The 20,549-nt window shown below is 36.8% G+C and overlaps 1 protein-coding gene across 2 annotated transcripts in view; it reads right to left on the reverse strand.

Annotated features, from left to right (window-relative positions):
- Positions 1 to 20,549, reverse strand: part of dnajc1 (DnaJ (Hsp40) homolog, subfamily C, member 1) — a 345,901-nt gene that overhangs the window by 273,371 nt on the left and 51,981 nt on the right. For both annotated transcript variants that reach the window (XM_070881402.1, XM_070881401.1), the window contains exons 2-3: positions 4,773 to 4,874; positions 4,637 to 4,683 (exon numbers count right to left, since the gene is read on the reverse strand). In XM_070881402.1, coding sequence (XP_070737503.1) covers positions 4,637 to 4,683; positions 4,773 to 4,874 — 149 coding nt within the window. The remainder of the gene's footprint in view (positions 1 to 4,636; positions 4,684 to 4,772; positions 4,875 to 20,549) is intronic.

A 20,549-nucleotide genomic window follows, 5' to 3' on the forward strand; every position in this document is an offset into this window, starting at 1 on the left:
CTTTTCCAGCTATAACAACAGAGCAGATGGAACTGGCAGATTTCCGCAACAATAGTTTTGATTTGCAAGTCATGTTATTGATCCATTTCATGAGACAGGATTGAATAAATTATACATGCACATACATATACACAAGTTTCTGGAACTCCAGTTTAAAACCTTTTTGCCATCATATTCACTTTATAACTATATACAGTTCTTAGAAAAATGTTACGCAAAAAGTTACAATTTGCTACACAGAAATCTTATCACTAGAATTGGGTTAAAAGGAATGAGTACAATTGCAGATAGAAAATGGTTTGGGATTTTTAGTTTCCGCAGGCTTAATCTGAATAGCTTTCATGTTTAAACTTGTGTTGATCCAATTAAAAGGTATCACACTACTTTGTCAATCCTGTTGATTTTGAATAAACACCATGGGCAAGATTTTGCTGAAAAAATAATGGCGCCTGAATGAATGCACAAATCGGCCAGCAACTTGTCGCAGGGAAGAGGCGTTGCAGGGAAGAGGCGTCCCATGAATCGCCACAGGTTGCGAAAACGCCATCACGCACTTAGCTTCCCCGTGATTTTCATGAAGTTGCTGCAGTTTCACATCAATCGCGCCACAGAAAGTTAAGTCTAGTAGTCAGCAGAGCAAGAACTCTCAACATCATGATAATTGTTAATGATTGCCCATCAACCTTTTTTGTCCAGAAAGTTAACAATTATTTTAAAAAAAGTGTGGAGTCTCATTCCTTCAAGTTGTAAATTGTTTTAGGAGATTTTTTTAAATGTCAAATTTTACATCTTTAATTTCTTTTTGCTTATTTTTTTCTTTCCGTCACTTTTTTTTTCTCCCTCTCTTAATACAATCTTTTTTTTCCTTTATTCTCGATTTCTCGGTCTGTGCCCAATTTGACATTGAATTCACCCTCCTTCTCAGTACTTCTTTGGCTAAGGAGATACACTGTTTGTCCAAGTTGTTCACCAAAGTCCCAGATACCATGTTGCCCTCGTGCGCTGTTATCAGCTCGCACTTCCAGCAACTTTGTGCGCAAATTTTTTTAAAAAACTTAACATGCCTCACTCATGTGGTATGCTGCAAGATGCCATGCTCCAGCAAAATCTGGCCTTCTGAAGTGTAAAGGACTGTACTACATACAAGTATTGTACAAATGTCTCAGCACAAGAGAGAAAGTTTAATGCAGCACATTTAGGGATTAAGGGTTAGGGTTTTTTTTTTAAAACAGTGTACAGTAGATATGTACAAACATTCTGGCTAAAGTGGAAAGCATTAAACATTTTATTAAAATGCATGTTGAAGCACATACTTCACAAAATGACCACTCAAATTCATTTCATAACCCATTGCTATTGCTGTCAAATTTGTATTGAATACTGCCTCCTGGTGATGGAATACAATTCCTGCCACAAGTAAAAGCTCTTTCTAGCATATTTTATGCTGATCAATTTTTTTTTGTTTTTCTCTTGTTCTTAATATAAAAAGGTAACATTGCCATTTTAAATTCTGTTAATTCTAAATATCAGAATTGTGCAATATTTAAAGTTAACAATGCTGTCACTCTTTATATTAGAATAATCCCAAGCATAAATTCCAGCTAAGAATCAATTACTATGTATAATGTATAATGTATTTTTTTCAGAAAAAGGATTTATTGCAACTGCTAAACTTAAGTTAAATACTTAAATTTGCCTGAAAGTAAAATGGACTTTGAAAAACGGAGACTTCAGTTTGATTCACAACAGAAAAATTTAATTTATTTATGAAACAAAATTCCCAGATATCTTTCTGCACGAGACGCTCTATATAAATGTTAACCAAGCTCTATAACCTAATGTTGTTGTTATTATATAAATGCTAGCCAATCTTGTTACCTAAAATGATGAAGGGAATAGATGCTGTCCAGTTGGAAAGGTTGTTTGAGCTAAATAGGGATGGGAGAACAAGGGAACACAAGTATAAAATATATCAGCTAAGTGGTTAAATGACAAGAAGTATTTCTTTTCAGAGAGTCATCGGCCTCTGTGACAGATTACCTCAACATTCAGTAAGTATGGATTCCCTACAGACCCTCAAAAAGGGAGCTGGGCAAGTTCCTGAGAAGGGACATTTCATGCTATAATAAGGGTAGCTGGGATTAGCAAAACTCATGAGTTACTCTGGTCTCTTGGGGCTTCCTTGCCTGCCTTTGGGGATCGGACAGGAATTTCCATGAGTTTTTTCCTAAATTGACCTGAGATTTTTGTTCCCTGTCCCAGGAGAATGCATGATCGTAGGGGGTGCTGGGGTGGGGGGTGGCACGGGGAGTCAATTTGTACAAGGCTGCCCAATTCTGAATGGGATGGCTTTTATGGAACAGATGGTCTTTTCCCATCGTTCTTTTCCATATGTATGCTTGTAAATTTATACGCAATTATCCTTGAAGCTTATGGGTAATAAGCAAACATTTTAAATTGAAACTGGTCTCATTACAATTATTTAATGGCAAGAAAATTAGGTGCTACAGTGTTGGGGGATATAGATTCACTCAGATTATCTGCCTCATGCAGATGTCATGATCTTAACTATGTCTTTCTGGGGAGTCAGTAAAGAGAAGCTAATTGTTTCCCCACAGATGGGGGGAAAAGAGTTTCAAAACAAAATTACATGATGTATCGATCCATAATATATCAGAAGTACTGCATATATAGCATGCACTCCCTGCAAGTATCATGCTTGGCTTATAACTCATTATAAAGCAGCACGTCTTCCAACACACATACTGTATATACATCGACACACACACACATTAAAATGTCTACTCACTAGTCCTCTCGCAAATAGAAAAAAAATGTACTTTTGGAAACCTTAAGAATATGTACTCGGAAAATTTCTGCAATTTACACATGAAAAAATTAGGTAGTTATTTAAAAAGCACAGTTGTGTTGCATTTTTTTTTAAATGGCTTAATAGGTCAGTTGCCATGTAATTTCCCTTCTTTAATTCAGATCATAAAATACCAGTTACTCTTTATTCCTGAAGACTCAGCAGTCCATTGGTCTATTATACCAAATAAAAATAAAATGCTGGAAATACTCAGCAGATTAAACACTAATTTGAAAAGAGAAGGCAGGTTTCAGGCCAACATCCTTCATCACAGCATTGATAAAGCCTTGAAACATTAACCTGTCTTTTCAGATGCTGACGGACATGTTGTACATTTCCAGCATTTTCTATTAATAATTTCAGATTGCCAGCATTTGCAAGTTTTCTCCTTAGACCTGCTCTAATATATTTGCAGTCAATTAAAAAAAACTGCAGTTAATAGATCTTTCATTTTGGAATTTGACTATACAATTAAACAAAAATGCAGTGGGAAAAATACTATATACAAAGCTAGGCAAATAAGAATTTTAAATAATTATTAAAGGAAAATATTAGATGACTACACTTAATTTAAGATAAAAGTTTTATTTTTCCAAACTTCTAGATTTAAAAAGTTATATTAAAAACCACTGAATAAACTATTGGATAAGTAAAAATTGAATAATATGAAGCACGATATTCTTGCCATCTTGATACTACGCTGTTTAAGGTTGGATTTCAGGAGACAAGCATGCATGCTGGCTTCCGGGGTTTATACAGCTTCCTTATCCCGCCAGACTCGCAGGCCCTCAAAAAAACAAATCTACACTTGGATAGGGAGATAGATTTAGAAGTGTAAACATTTAAAGCCAGGTCGTGGAATCTGACCTAAAGCAGCAGCAGTATAAAACCAGCTTGTGTCTACTACAACCCAATTATATCCAATCAATCACCTCCCACACAAGTTCTTGCCTCATGAGCAAATTATAATAGTCCTTCCCACAAATGAATAAGTTTAATGTATTTGTGAATTAAAAAAAAATGTAATATTGTAACAAGGAGTATTGGTAACAGAGGTCGCATAAGCTATTCGCAATTCTCCAGAGGTGACTGGTCAACATCTTAAAAATCCTCTATACCGGGATTAACTATTAAATGCTTATGGTCATCTAACCTCCAAATACTACTACTTTCATCCAGGAAATAGTGCAAATAAATAATTAGCATCCTGAATCAATATAAAACAATAATACATTTGCCAAATTGCTATGGGAGAAAAAAAGACGACAGTCTTACCACTTTAATTCAATATAGCAGATCATAAATGCAGTACTTGCCATGAAATGCCAGAATAGGGCAGATTTATAGCTCTAGTGGCAGGGAGGCAGTGGAAGCGGAGAAAGAGTATAGCTCTCTCAAGCTTTTAACACACACACACACACACACGTGTGAAATTAGTATCACGTGTGTTACAAGGATTTAATCATATAAAAATATCAAAGCCTAGTTGTATTCTACAGTAGTATTTGTGCATGTACACCGACAGCAAGCTAAACAGCAATAAAGAGTAGCTTCATTATTCACCATAAATCACAGCATGCAGTTTTATTACTGACACACTAATTTCAAGAATGTATTTAACCAGTGAACAAAAACAATCACTATTATATCTGAACAAACTCTATAAAAACAAGTTACTGTGCCTTTTATCATTCAACTAATTCAAGATTATGGATAGCCAACTCCAAAGAGAATATGCATTTTAAAGGGCTTCATAAATCATCATACCTCTGTCTTTTTTCTTCATCTTTCAAAACTTCATAGATAGCCACTAACTGAAAACAAAAAAGATCAAAATGTTTAAACAAAAATACTAAATATAGAAAAGGTACAATAAATAAACTAAATAAAAGGCTGCCCTTACTTGTCTAAATTGAATTTCTGCATTTTCATCTTTGTTCTTGTCCGGGTGCAAGATCAAAGACATTTTCCGATAGGCTTTCCTGATGTCTGCAGATGAAGCATCCTGCAAAAATACAAAGTCGACTTTGTCAGAAATATATAAGGCTCTTAGCATAGTGTTATGATCGAGGAAGACAGCGGACCCAGTGCAGCTCCTCGGGCAATGTAATTTGAGCAACACGAGCAACAGCCACGTTATGCACTCAGCTGCACATGACTAAACAGTCATTGGTTTTGACTTCCTTTTCTTTTTCACTTCTCTGAACTACTGCAACACAAAAAAGTCAGTATACTTTCTATAAAACCTTCTGGATAAGGGCCTTGTTCAACAGTGAAGAAAAGGAACAGGGAGGGGAACACACCAGGTTAATAACATGATACTACTCAACAACAGAGGCACCTGCTTGCATGGAGACGGAGACTCTGCTTATGCAACCTTTGTATATTGCCGCACTGGATTTAAAAAAAAACCTGCATACAAGCATTAATATTTCTAGCAGCACTCTATCCTCTTCAGTCAAAGAGAGACCTCAACCTTCACAAGTGAGACCGTTGCATACACTTTAGCTTTTAACACAAGCCAGTAATTAGAAGATTTGCATACAACATCTGCACAACACGAAACAAAATCAAGCCAGCAATTTTGCAATCCCAAAATCAATACAAGTTATTGCACAAAATGTTCAATTTTAAAACTTAAATTGGAAAATACCACAAATTATAGCGCTTTAGCTAATTAGTCTTGCTGCATTATCTTATGCTGTACAGTTGTGTTTACAATTATCTGTCCAAGATACTAGCATAGCATATATATTTCAGTACAATTCAAATTTACATTTTACAGAACTTCAATAGATGAAAATTATTCTCCCCAAAAAGGTTTCTATAAACAAATTGCAAGATGGATTTTGTCACAGAATAAATTAAATTCCGATTTTTTTTTATATAAAAGAAAAATGCTAAACTAATTCTCAAAAAAGGAGGAAACAGTAAAAATAGAAGCTTGCGTAAATCTTCATCTTGGTAATATTAAGCATGATGCAGCACTTTACAATTTTTCTGCAATGTTCTCCCATTGCACTTTCAAATCCATATTTAAATGTCTTACTAATTTTAGGGGGAATGTTACCCATAGCAGACATAGTTCCAAAAAAAACTGGCTCATTCAAGAATTCTGAAATATAAATTTACATCAATACTGTAAATGTTTTCAGTTTAAACCAAAATTTGACTCCCAAAATAACAGACTGACATTAACACACAATAGTACGACAAGTGTTATCTGAACATTTAGTCATGTTCAACACTTCTGCTCCAACATGCTTTAACAATTTATACTAAAAAAAGGAACAGCACAAGAAAGGACCTCAAAAAAAATGGGATGAGTGACATTAAAAATAATCTTACAAGAATCATTTGGAGAACTGATTGTATCTGAAGCAACTAAAATATTTAGGCTACCATTTAAATTTCAAATCAATCTTGGAATCTGAATATTTGCTATTAAGAACAAAATTTTGAACAAATATGGTTTATGTATTCTTGGAGAGTATTAAACTTTAAATACCTTTCAACTTAAATTTTGAAATTAAAATCAGAATTCTTTGAAAGTAATGAAAAATATTCACTAGTCCCTTTGCACCCGCACAGTTCATGTAGAGCAAATTGTTGGAATTCTCTCCTGATATTGCTGGTTTATAGCACACATATTCCCTACAATTTCTATTTTAATAACTTATGGGGATCATGCGACCTGCGCACATCTTGTTTTAGAAAATTGTGCCAATTTTATTGTTAGCAATGCAAGTCAAAAAATGACTGCGTAAAAATACAAGGAATTCAACCATCTAAGCCTCAGTGTTTTGTACTCTGTAGCCGAAAGTGCACTAGTAAATAGGATCACTTTTTTTGTATAGAATTGATATTACTCTATAGAATATCTCAAATATTTATTAGATTGCTTGAATATAAACATGCAGCATGACAATATTTCAATTTGCGAATTTTCTAGTTATATTAAAACGGTTTACGTATGACCCTAAATACAACGGTTCTTTTTAAGTACCAAATAGTCCACGTGCAAATTTCAAGAAGTTAATGAAATGAATATTCCAATACTACTACTCATCAAGTTACCACAAAATAGTTAATTTAATTGCTCACAGAAATACACAAGAATGCAAATTATGCAGTTTTTTTGAGATTAAATACAAGTGTTCTGAAAAATGCATAACGATTGGATTGTGTAAACATAGGAGATAAAAAGAAAACTACTGCAAATGCTGGAATCTGAAATAAAAATAAAGACTAAAAATAGGTCTAAACAGCATCTGAAAAAAGAAAAGTATGTAATGCAGATCGACACCTTTCGTCAGAACCCAGAACAAAGGATTACTACTTAAAACTATCAAACTGCCTTGTCCTTTTTCAGTTAACTGATCTGTGTATATTCAGCATTTTCTGAGTTTAACTGTGTAAACAAATGTTTTGGTAATTCTAGATTCAGAGCTAGATTTTAAAAAATGATGATTGTGAACTAACTACACTGGCCCAGCTGACAAAGTGCTAAGTCATTGGTCCATGCTTACAACAGGGGGAAGATGCTGAAGAGGGTCAGTCATTTCCCCATATGCTACATCACCCCTTGTGTAAATCGTAACAGCCAGTTCAAGAGCAGCACAACAGAGACTGAGGAGCCTGCTCACCATCTCAGGACAGAGAGAAGCAAAAGCAACAAACATACTATGAAATAGCTTACAAATTATCTCAGAAATGTCTAATTATACTGGTTTGATTCTAAGGTGTTGCTACAGTCACAGATTTCGTTTTGGGAGAATTAAAAATTATTAGTACTTCCAAAAAATTGGTATTGTTTACAAATTGTAATTTGAATAATGATAAAAAAAACACACTTTCAGCAAAATTGTACCTGCAATTACAGCTCCAGGCTGTGATGTGATTATTTATTATTCTCTTAAGTGCACCAGGAAATTCGACTACTTTGATTAAAAAACAAGCCCCGATTGAAACAATTCATCGCTATTGTTCATATTGACCTCAACATTTTTTTGAAATGCCAAATGCCAAACAAAAAATTGGTCAAGTGTTGAACAATTTATAAAGATTTGCAACATTTACTTCACAGTTGGATTGGGCCAGTTAATTGTAACAATTTTAAAATTAGATATTAACAATTAGGCATCATAGGATGATATCAGTATGCACACATCACAAGTTTTCTTCCATTCATATGTGATTTCATAAATTATTATTTTTTTAAATTTCTCCTCTCTTTTCCAGTGGTTGCTCACACTGAAGTATGGACCAAAGCATAGGGCACCCTCTGGTACCCACTTTAAGACAAAAAATTGTTCGACCACAGAAAGCATCACAGCAAGGCCCAGTCATGGCCTCACCCAACATCCACGTATGCACATTTTCAGCAGGGGTCATTAGAAACCAATCGAGAGCATGGTCGTTTCTTTTTCTCTCTCAGCCGCCACCCCCCGCAAAAAAAAACAACCGCTGCTCTGACTGAGAACAGCTTAATTCAGCACAGGCCAGAGATCGAACCTGGGACCTTTGAACACAGATTTAAAATAGTTTCAGAAGTATTGGCCCTGAAATTACACCATGGAATACCAATGAGCAAATATTTAACATTTTTGTCTAACATTTCTCTGTTATTTTAGCAAAAACATTGGCAGATTAACACATTCACTAAAATAATGGAGAAGGGAATTTAAGATGGCCAGTTAAATGCTCATCTGCTTGTATTCCACGGCATAATTTCTGTGTCATTGTTTCTCATCACCTTCTCTGAATCCAATGTTGTTAAATACAAAATTACCTCAATTCCTCTTTTAAACAAAATCAAATGATGACTACATGAAATTTGCTACTTTTAACCCATTTTTAAAAATGCAAGTCTTAATGTCACCATGGGAACTACCTTGGAACAGTACTGGGTTACACGGTACAAGAAAGCTAAATTAACATACATGGTTGAACTGATAGAATTGTTGTAGTACACTGGGTAATGACCATCTTTACGGATGTTAATTTAGCTTGTTTGCTATCTCAGGCTTGGTAACTCCTTGTGGCCAAATCTCTCAATGAAGTCATCAGTACTCACCATTTAAACAAAAATATTCACCCCCTTCCACCAACCAAACAAAATCCAGCAGAAATGGCCAATAGATATTACCAAAATATGTTTTACTTAAAATGCTTTAGTAAAAAATAGGGTACCATTAGTAAAACTTACAAATCAATATTGTACACTAAATCAAATGCATGTAATGAAGAGTTCTCCTACAGTGCCGTATCTAGTCTCAATTTTTAAAAATTCATCTTTCAGCCCTTGGCTTGCAGTAACCAACCATCATTGATTACGAAGGTCAAAACCAATTTTAATTAGGACAGTATTTTGTTTGCACAGACACAGCGTTGTTTTTTTTTAAAAACTTAACTGGTAGCAGTATCATAAAAATGTGTGAAATGCATGCTCCCTGACAAGCTAGATTTACTTGCTTGAAGTATAATCTATGCCTGGCCTTGGAAAGAATTCTGAACAAGGTTAGCACAGCAAAGACCAAAATTATCAGGACTGCTACTAGTACAGTTTTTATATCTCCTCTGCATTTATCCTTACAATTGCAGTACTGTGCTGATGCTTAACCATGTTAATTAATTAAACAGAAAGTTGCAAATAATTCACCATTACGTACAGAATTATAGTACAAAGCACCTTTATTTGCCACAATAACACTCTGTACCAACATATACTATCAGGATTCAAACCCATGATAATTGTGTACTTTCTTGTCTGCATCACGAGAATCATGAACCATTATAATTGTAATAAAGACGAGGGGGAAAAAATAAAGACTCTTTTCATTTAAAACAGAAATCACATTTAGAAATTTCACTAAGCTCTCCAACAGCAGTGGCATTTTGAACAGGGAAGCACTAAAAGTATTAGGGATGGCAACGAAGAGGAGCATATAATACAACTTATACCCTACAAGTGGGCTAAGGTGACAAATGACAAAGCAGCAAATGTGTTGTAAGTGCCATTCAGGATAAAAGTCATATCCCACAGCTCAGCACAGTTGCTATTTCAATAACAAATTAGGTGAACAACTAAAGTCGATGGGCTAGAAATTCACCACCATAAGAATTGATTTATTTAGGGCCATTTTGCTAATTTCGCCAGGTGGTGTAACACGGTCCTTAAAAAAAAATAAGGGCTGATTTTTTTTTTTTGAGAACTGTTTTTGTGATGTCATTCAGGGTCAAACCCAACGATATTTTTAAAGACAGTGCTAAATACCATTTTTAAAAAGCTTGCCTTAATAGTCAAGTCCGATCGAAATCGGCGTTAATGGGGCCATCTTGGGAAACGGAGCTAAAAGTTAAAAACTTTGGAAGGGAATAAAACCTATATTTTATATAAAAACTACTTAAAAATGTGCTGAACATTTGAGTTTTTAAAAAGTTAACGGACTACTTTGACTATGAAATAGCAATTTCAAAAATGTAAACTTAGATCATTTTGTTTTATTCTTCAGCCTGCACGGTCAGCCATACTGCACTGCAGCAATTTTCCTGCCCTCCTCCTCAAAGCAGGCACACTGGCCGTAACTGGCCTCAGTACCCTGCCTGGGAGGCAACACTACTACCGGCAGCGGGGAAGTAAAGAGCAGCAGCCCAAGGCCATGAAACTATACGGACATTTCAGTCTCATTTCCAACCAAGGCAGGCAGGCAGAGAGAGAGAGAGAGAGAGAGAGAGAGAGAAAAAGGAGAGAGAGAGAGTGTGAGAGAGAGAGAGAGAGAGAGAGAGAGAGAATAGAAAGAGAATAGAAAGAGAATGGAAAGAGATTGAATTCAAAACTCTATGTGGTCAGGCCATGTTTATTTTACAGAACAAGTTTCAGTAAAAAAATGCCTAAATATCCATTCACCAGCATCAAAGCAGAGAATAAGGAATTTTTCAGTCAGAGTAATCTCCTCGCCTGCATTTTAACTTTAGAGCCTCAAGTATATACTGTGTTGGGCATGTGCAGAACGGGCATTATTTTTAAGGCAAAAAAATTTAGCTCAGTCCTTAAAAACGGTGTTATTTTAAAAACTTCTGGCGAACTTAGGCCTTATTTTGGCATTAAAAAAAATCAGCTGTTATTCGCAAATTGCGCCAAAAAAACGGAGCTATTTTTCAATGTGGAACGTCTGGCCCAATAAGTTACATCTCCCTAATGTGAACTATTTTAAGTGCAAACTATATTGATGCATGAACTGGCTCTGTGGATGCCATGTAGATCCCTCTCCCCACCCCCCCATCAATTTTTAATTAAGAACTCATCTTCACTAAATGTAAAAAATTCTCAAAGATACCACATGCAATATAATAGTTGCTTACCAACTTCTACAGTCACTGGTTAGGGTGGTAGCAAGAGAATAATTTTTTTTTTTAAAAACATGACTCTCCCTTACCACTTTTAATTTTCAGAGCTAAAGATGTAGTAGTAGGCAATCTAGAGCATTGATGCTGGGCAGAACAAAAAGAGATGCAAGAGTTTTTATTGTAGGAGATTATCTTGGTTAATTAAGAGTAGTACTTTTAACCTCTCTGTCTAGCAGGGACGTATATATGGGCAGAAGTCAGTGCAGTGTTGAGCTGCTGTACAACCAACACAAAAGGAGGTTCAGAAGGATTTGCGCTCAGAAGGGTTACAAAGTTAGATAATTCAATTGAGCCACTGTGCATATGCTTCAGACAGATATTCTGTTTGGTAGACGGATTGAGGAATTCCGAGAAGTGGGATTGGACTGCAGAGCATCAGGCGAGCTGATGCAGCAAACGGACAAGTCCTTTTTTAAAAAACTACTGAAGCAGTGCATTAGCTCAATGTTTTGGGTGGGGGGGGGGGGTGGAACGGGGAGGGGGTTCTTCCCTTTCCATTGGGATGGCTAAAAACATAGACTACTTCCACAATTAATTGCTGGGGGTTTACAACCAATTACCAAATTTAGGATCCACTATCTTACAGATGGCTTGTTTACCATTATCTAAAATGAAGAATTTATTCCCCAACTGTTGTATAGTAAAATTAACACATACCACCTTCTTCCCCAGATTAGCGTGTGCTCAATTCTAATGCCTTTATTGCTGTATGCCACTGCCTAACATTAATTGATCTTGCGCTATTAACCAAGTGTTAATAACAGATCTACAACTACTACTTTGGAAGCTATATAAATACATACAGACACACACACCACATATATAAAATCATTTTTGCCTTTTCTTAAATACATTTTCTCAACTAAGACAATGGCCCCAAGTTTCCACATGATTTGCTCCTGATTTTTTTTTTTTTTTTTTTTTTTTAGGAGCAACTAGTGGAGAACGGAGTATCTTAGAAATCGGAATTCTCCACATTTAAGTTTTCTGCAGTTCTAATCAGGTAGAACAGTTTCATTTTTGAACAGAATTTTTTTTTCACAAGGGGGCGTGTCCGGCCACTGACGCCTGATTTGAAAGTTTCCACAGTGAAAACGTACTCCAAACTAACTTAGAATGGAGCAAGTGAAGATTTTTGTAGGCTTGAAAAAACCTTGTCTACACATTAAAAAATCAGGCGCAGGTTACAAATTAGGCGTCAGGAACGAGGTGGGGGGGAAGGGAAGTCATTAAATTCTACAATAAATCCTTAGTTATACTTATACAAATATATCCAACCTGAATAAAAATTTATAAGCAAAGAAAAGATTAAATAAACCATGTTCCTACCTGTGTGAAAGTGCTTCAGGCAGGCCTTTCAGGCAGCAGTTTGCCGTCGGGACTGACCGACGGCAGGGGGGGGGGGGGGGGAGGAGGGAGGGAGGGAGGGAGGGAGAAAGCTGCAGGAAGCCTCAGTACTTGAGGCAGCCGTTTGCCGTCGGGCCTGACCGACAGCAGGAGGAGGGAGGGAGAAAGCTGCAAGAAGCCTCGGGGGGGGGGGGGGGGGGGGGGGGGGAAGGGAGGGAGGGAGGGAGAAAGCTACAAGAAGCCTCAGTGCTGAACATGGAAGGGCAATGTGGTTTTATTAAAAAATTTAAAAAATTGAACAGCTACAAAGAATTTGAATAGTCTCAAACAAGTGCATGTGTCCAGTTTATCACAGTCTATCTTTAATTACAGAATGCACTCCCTCACACACAGAAATATCAAGAAAATTAAAATGCAAGCCTTTCAAGGGTTCAATAAACAAATTTTTACTTTTTCTGCAGCACTTTTTAAAATGGCCGAGTGCCAATGTTTCCTTCAGACTGCGCGTGCGCGAACGCTCCAACGCGCAGGGTTGCCGGCACGAAAAAAATTAATTTAAACTGTACCCGCCCCCTCCTACTTACAAAATCGGCACGAGTGGTAGGCGCCGCGCCAAGCAGACATCGAGCTGCAAAGCGCTCGAGAATAGCGCGTTTTTTTTTCAGGCGCCGTTTTCGTCGCGAAAAACGGGCGCGCAGCTTGGAGGGGCGCCTGTTTTGCTGCGTGTGGAAACTTGGGGCCAATAAAACTACTGTTGTGATAAATTAGACAGCACATAATTTAAGGAAACAATTTACACATCATTGCAGTATTTTCAAATTTGGATCACCATTCTCTTATATGTAGCAGCAGAATAACATCAATATAGGATATCCAACAACTTAAAAATAAATTTAAAAAATAAGTTATCACTTTGTATGGTTAAAAATGGCAGAATAGAAACATCGATTTTGGGTAAAGTACAGGAGCAGCCAGGTCTCTCACGTTGTCAACTTCCTAAACCTACAAACTGGTCTAGTTCATCCCAAATGCCAGGCATATGTACATTTTTTTTTTAAATGCCAAGTAAAGTACATGGACAAAACTAGATAAGCTGAAAGCAGATATACAAAGCCAAGCATACAATAGAAAAATAGAAAACCCACAATATACAAGAAACCAGTGTGGATGTTGAGGCAAGTGGAAAAATGAGAACATTTCTTTTAAGGAAATTATTCGGCAGTCCTAAAAATTATGTATGCAGGGAGTTTCAAACTTCCAAAATAAATGCTGCTTTCGGAGATGCTACACAAAACTAAAAGTTGGTGTTTTGAAACTGTGTCTTTAATAACCTAAACAAACATGGCTGACAGCAAGCCGAGCTGCTGAAGCACTCCCACCTGCTACCACGCATGCAATTTAAAAAAGTCACCGTTTACAACTATTTTGCTGTTTTCCCCAGCATGACCATCACAAATAGTGACTTTAAAATTGCACTTGTGGAAACTTACACATGCTCAACTCCAAATTCCATCCAGCAACTGTAGAAACTGTCTGAGCAATTTATGCAGCAGTGCTGAGCATAACAGAACACTTTCTTAAACAGTTCTCTCAATGCAAATACCAAATTAAGAGGCGACCGTGATAACGCTCAAGGCAACTGTGGAAGGTAAAAAAATTGCAAAAACTGCCCAATACAAATTTCAAAAAGAATTCCCCACTCACTGCTAACTTCCTGGTCTGCTTAGCTATTTGAATGGATGGTTTCCTGACCATCACAAGATGCACCTGTTTTGGATAGTGCCATTTCTTTAGTACCAGTTTTCGGTAAAATCTTCAACAATGAATATGGTAAAGCACAACTTTAGAAACAGGTTTTAAGGTTTGTACAGTTACTTGAATTTTGCATTACAGGTTTCTAAGGGAGGCCCCTTTCCATCTATGGCTGTAGCATTTTCAGTAATTTGTAATGGGCTGTTCATAAATATTAAAAAACCTCCCAACGCTAGTGAATATTTATTTAATGAAGATGTGCAATTTCTCAATGTTCCAACTTTTTTGGTGAATTTAATCTTCTCCAACCAACAAACAAACTCATCACAAGTGATGTTTTGATTTGGCATTGCAGCACTTTCTACATAAACCCCCAAGAGTTTGAAACATCTGGATGAAACTATAAAGATTCCACCTTTTAATTCTAACTTTTTCCCCCAGGAGTGTGGAGAGGGGGGGAGAAAGCACTATTTTTTTTTTAAAAAGTTAAGCTCTGTTCTGAAAATTGTTTAGTGTATTTATTTATCAGACCCACTCAGCAATATTAAATACCAAATCTAAATGTAAGGAATTCATCAATGGAATCTTTAAAACAATGTGTGTATGATACAGCTCCTTCTTACTCATTTCTAACTAATCTCCAGGGTCCTTTGGTTAACACATCACGACATGGCAAGCTCCACAGCACTGCCATCAAGTGGTTAGTCAGGATGTCACAACTGAAGCTCTTTTTCCCCCTGGTATTATTGTAGCTTTCTTTGTGTAACAATTTGCATTGGAAATTTAAAAAAAATATTGCTTCTATTTTTATCCCTCTCCTATGTGAGCACATGGGCATAAAAATGACAAAAGTTGAGAAATTAATGCCAATATAAAACAGAACTAAGTTCTGGCCCATTGCAACATATGGTCACGGAGCTTCATAGAAACATAGAAACATAGAAACTAGGTGCAGGAGTAGGCCATTCGGCCCTTCTAGCCTGCACCGCCATTCAATGAGTTCATGGCTGAACATGCAACTTCAGTACCCCATTTGCAACTAAAAGATTATACTGCATCGTGCTACAGGTTGAAACAGAAGTTACACTGTGCCTGTAAATTCACCTCGTCAAATAATCAATCCGCTTAAACCAATCAAGTTGCTATCAATTAAATTTATCCAATTAGGGGTGAGCAATAAATGCTGGGCTTACTAGCGACGCCCACATCCCAAGAATGAATTTTTAAAAATCATCACTACCCTATGGAGTAAATATTCCCGCTTGTACAATTCACATGGTTTATGCATCCCACAAGTAACCAAAATGTTTTTGATGCACCAATGTTAAGCGATAATCTGCACCGTCAAATGCATCAAACATTGACATGATAATCAAACACATTTCATGATACATGACACTATATTAGAAAGTGAGAAATAAAAACAGAAGATGCTGGAAATTCAAGGCAGGCCAGTCAGCAACAGAAATAGACAAGTTTACCTTTATCAAATAAAGACATCCACTAAAACCCTAATCCACCTTGTCCTTTAAATGGCAACTAGTCGGCTGTGTATTTCCAGCATGTTTTGTTTCCTTTATAATTTTCTCTTCTGCGGGCATCGTCTCCTACATGAGGTAGGATTCTAGAGGTATTGGGCATCCTATATTAACCTTGCCCAACAACAACTTGCACAAGTAGTGCTTAACCATGTGCAAGCCACAATGGTGATCCGAAAGCAATTTTACCATAGGGAGCATCACACCAGACGTCAATGTTATCACCCAATTTTCTACACAAGTGCCCTTCCAGCAGGGGATTTTTGGACCGTGATCAACAACCGAATTCCAATCCGATTTTCTCCTCCCCAATCCATGAGCACTGAGACCAACTGATCCCTGCTGTCAGCTCAGCAGAGATCAGTTAACACACAGATCAGAAATCAAATTTAAGACTTTCTTAATCTATACAGCTCAGCTACTTACTAGACAAAGTCATTGAGCCATAGAAGCCATTTTCAACGTTTTCTATTTTTGCTTCAAATTTCCAGCATTGCTGATTTCTAGTTTCCTAGCATTCCTAATTTCTAGATAAGCATATTATTAAAGCACGGATACAACACACACTTAATATTATACATGCATTATGCAAGTAGTCAGCCAAATGCTATAACCAACAAAACTCACAGCACTCCAGTACCACTCAGTACACTTTATTTTCTACAGACTTGTGGTCAGGGATATGAATCCACTGTAGTTATTCCACCAGTAATGATTACACATGAATTGTAAATGTGGCCAATGCGCAATGAGAACTGAAGTATAAATAGAGCTCTTATCAGCAACATTTATAGCCAATTCTTTAAAAAGGTAATGAAAGAGTAGACAAGGATAATACAGTAGAGGTCATATACTTGGATTTTTAAAAGGCCTTTGATAAGGTACCACACGGTAGGCTCATGACAAAGGTTAGGGCAAGTGAAGTTTGGGGACAAATGGCAGAATGGATCGCAAATTGACAAAAAAGAAAGAGTGTAGGGGTAAAAGGGTAGTTATTCAGATTGGAGGAAGGTTGAAAGCGGTGTTCCATAAAGATCAATGCTGGGACCACTGTTATTCATAACTTACATTAATAATTAGGAACAAGTAACATAGTATCAAATTGGCAGATTATATCAAATACTTAGGAAGAATACAACATAATATAAGACGTTAGAAAACTTGCAGACTGGGCAGTTAAGTGGCAAATAAATGGTTGGAAAAATAGAACCATCACCTACACCCTTAGTAAATACGAAACTGAATAGGGTAGAAGAGTAATGGGATCTATGGATACAGGTGACCAAATCATTAAAAGCAGCATCACAAGTCATCAAAGCAATTAAAAATGATAAAGCACTGGGATTTATTTCCAGGGATTTAGAATTCCAAAGTAGTGATGTAATATTAATCCCTTGCACAGTTCTGGTCTCCATACTATAAAGAGGACATAGAGGCACTGAAGAAACTGCAAAAATGATTTACAAGGATGGTACCATAACAGAGATTGTAGTTATTGGGAAAGATTGAACAGGTTGGGGCTTTTTTCCCCTTTGGAAAAAAGACTTCAGGGTAACCTGATCGAGTCTTTTAAATCATGAATGGGTTGGACATGGTAGATGTGGAATTTTTCCACTTGTGGGAGAATCCAAAACTAGGAGCTATAAATACAAGAGAGTTACTAATAAATCCAATAGGGAAATAAGGAAACGTTTCTTTATTCAGCGAGTCGTTAGAATGTGGAATTCGCTACCACAGGAAGTGGTTCAGGCAAATAGCTTATATGCTTTCAAAAGGAAACTAGATGAGCATGTGAGAAAAAGGAATTCAAGGATATGCTGAGACTATTTGGGCCAAATGGCCTGTTTCTGTGCTGTATCTCCTATATTCTACGTAATTAATTTCAACAAATTCCTTATTTACAGATTTTTGTTAGTCATCTGTATGGTCATAAAAATTAAGAACTTGAAAAACATTTTCTGTAATATAAAACACCATAAATAATACATGGTTCAAGAAAGAGGTCCACCACCATGAAGGCAACTAGGGATGGGCAACAAATGCTGGCCTTGCCAATTATGCTTACATCCTAAAAATGGTTTTTGTTTTAAATAAAAAGCCATCTCCTATATTCATCAGATATCATAAGATTGGGCATATAAAATGTATAATGCAATCACAAAGCAGGTGATTGTAACTCACTATGACCAAATCAAAATATGGAAGAGAAACCTGTTGAAAAAATAGCTAATAGGTTAATCAAAAATCATGCAGATTAAAAGGTATTACCTTTCTATAACTTTATACAAGTGTAACTAGCAGAGAATCTTTCCACATTTTGGTGACAGAATTTGTCTGATCTTTACCTCTGGCTAGTTCAAGGTTAAAATCTTTACAATGCAAGATATCTTGGGAGTCATAAGCGAGGTGGATCAAACGGAAGAAAACTCATTTGACCCACCTCATTTTCTGACCTCGAATATTTTCTCAGGCAAAAGATTGTTTCAAGGAGGGCACTCAAGTGGAGGATCTAGGTAACATATAATCCATCTTTGCATAGATAGGTTGATGAACTACTTCTAGATGGCTGTGAAGACCCTGAACTGTTTTCTCGATGCCAATCATGACCCAATCCACAATGAAACAATAAAGATTCGAAATGCCTTCTTCAAAGTTTTCCTGGATCTAAGCAAAAAATCTCTATTTTTTGAGGAATCTGATTTGCTTAAAGTTACAGAACAAGGCCCACTCAATCTTTTTGGGCACTCTACAGGTCAGAAACAGATTAAGAAAATGGAATGAACCTGGCTTTTCTGTGAACAACTTGTAGGTTCTGAATCCAGAGATAGTTTCAGAAAGGGAGAGGGGGCAATCGAATAGAGGATGACCTAAGTAATGGAGAGATGATTCACAATCTACTATTATGCAACAGTTTAATTATTTTATGTAGGCTTGTAAATTTGTTCACTCTACTCTCCAAGATACAAAATGAATTTAGTAGCTGGTATCATAATGCTAGAGAATCAGTCCCACCAACAATCGATATAGCTGGCCCGCTAGTTCCTTCTAGAAACCGAGCGAAGCGGACATTCCTGTCAGCCATTCACAGCCTACCATATACAACAAGATCTAAAGAACAGTGATGCTGAAGTGCAGAATGCGACAATCTTACATTTGTGTCGTGGCTTTAAAGTTGAAAAAGGCACTTCAGAGGAGCACAAGTAAAAACAGATGCTGAGCCAAAAAAGAAAGATTAAGAAGGGTAACCAGGAGCTTGGTCAGAGGAGAGGTTGCATAACATACCCAACATGGGATGACATGAACTCACTAAGGAGACTTCCACCAGGAGATGGAGTAGCCTTCAGCCACTTAAGCCCCCATGTTCTGGAATTCCAGCTTAAACCCCTCTGTCTCTCCACCATTAAGACCTTCCTTAAAACGCCCTAAGCCAAGCTAATCTTTCTTTCTTTGGCTCAACCTAACTCTTTCCTTATGCCTCTTTCAAACACCGTGGGATATTTTTCTACATTAAAAGGCACTATACAAATGCACTCGTATGGAACCAATGCATCACATTCAAAATTTTGAGGACCATACCCACCAGGAACTCCAAAAAATTGAAACAGTAATGCAGACTCAACTGTTTGAAATTAGTCTGGAATCCTTTGGTGAGGTAACTAAATCAGGAGAGGCAGGCTCACCAAAGGCTATAAGTGAAAAGGAATTTTCATAAAGTTCTATATGTAATACTTAGATAAGATTAAAACCTATGGAATTAAACAGCAAATGAGAGTGTTTATATTGAAAATGAGCTTTGGTATAGAAAAAGCAAAGCTCCGTCTGAGAAGCTCGGCATTTTCTAGCTTTTCTGTTATTTAAGCAACATTTTTAAGGATGCACAGCTGGCTATGTGCAAGTTATTACACACTGGAAAAAGAAATAAACATAAAAATGAATGTAATGGGGATTCTATTTTTTTTTTAAAAACAATTAGCACAGATGGAAAAGGAAAAGAAATTGAGTGACATTGGTCACACTGAAGGAACACTTACTGCTATTCTGAACTAAGGTAATCAAATACCAGGATACACTTCAAGGACTTGAACTAAAAAGCAAAATTAGTCTAACCTTGTATCGGTCACCAGTAAGACAACACTTACATAATTGAGCACAAATTGGGGACTCAACCTTTAAAGAACCAAAGAAGTCTACAGCACAGAAGTCCATGCAGCCCACGAGATCTGTGCTGGTCCTTTGCTGGAATGATCCAAACCCAATTGCATTGCCCTGCACTCTCCCCATTACCCCAATCTACTTCTACGTAGAATATTTATTCAATTTTTTCTTAAAGGCTGCAATTGTCTCTGCTTCAACCACTCTGGGGAAAAGCAGTCATACACCAACAACCCACCGCATAAAAAAAAAACTGCTAACTCCTCTCTGCGAGATGATCTCTCATCACCAACTCCCCAACCAGAGGACATAGTCTTTCCCAATTCATCTTCATAATTTTAAAAAATTCTCATTTTCTCTTGGTTTTCTCTCCTCCAGTGGAAATATACCAAGTATCTCATCACTATAGTTTCCCCGTTCCCAGCAGCATCCTGGTAAATCTATGCTCTCTTTGACTTTAATGTCCTTTCTATAATGAGGCA

This window comes from Pristiophorus japonicus, chromosome 5 (assembly GCF_044704955.1).
Source record: "Pristiophorus japonicus isolate sPriJap1 chromosome 5, sPriJap1.hap1, whole genome shotgun sequence".
NCBI lineage: Eukaryota > Metazoa > Chordata > Chondrichthyes > Pristiophoridae > Pristiophorus > Pristiophorus japonicus.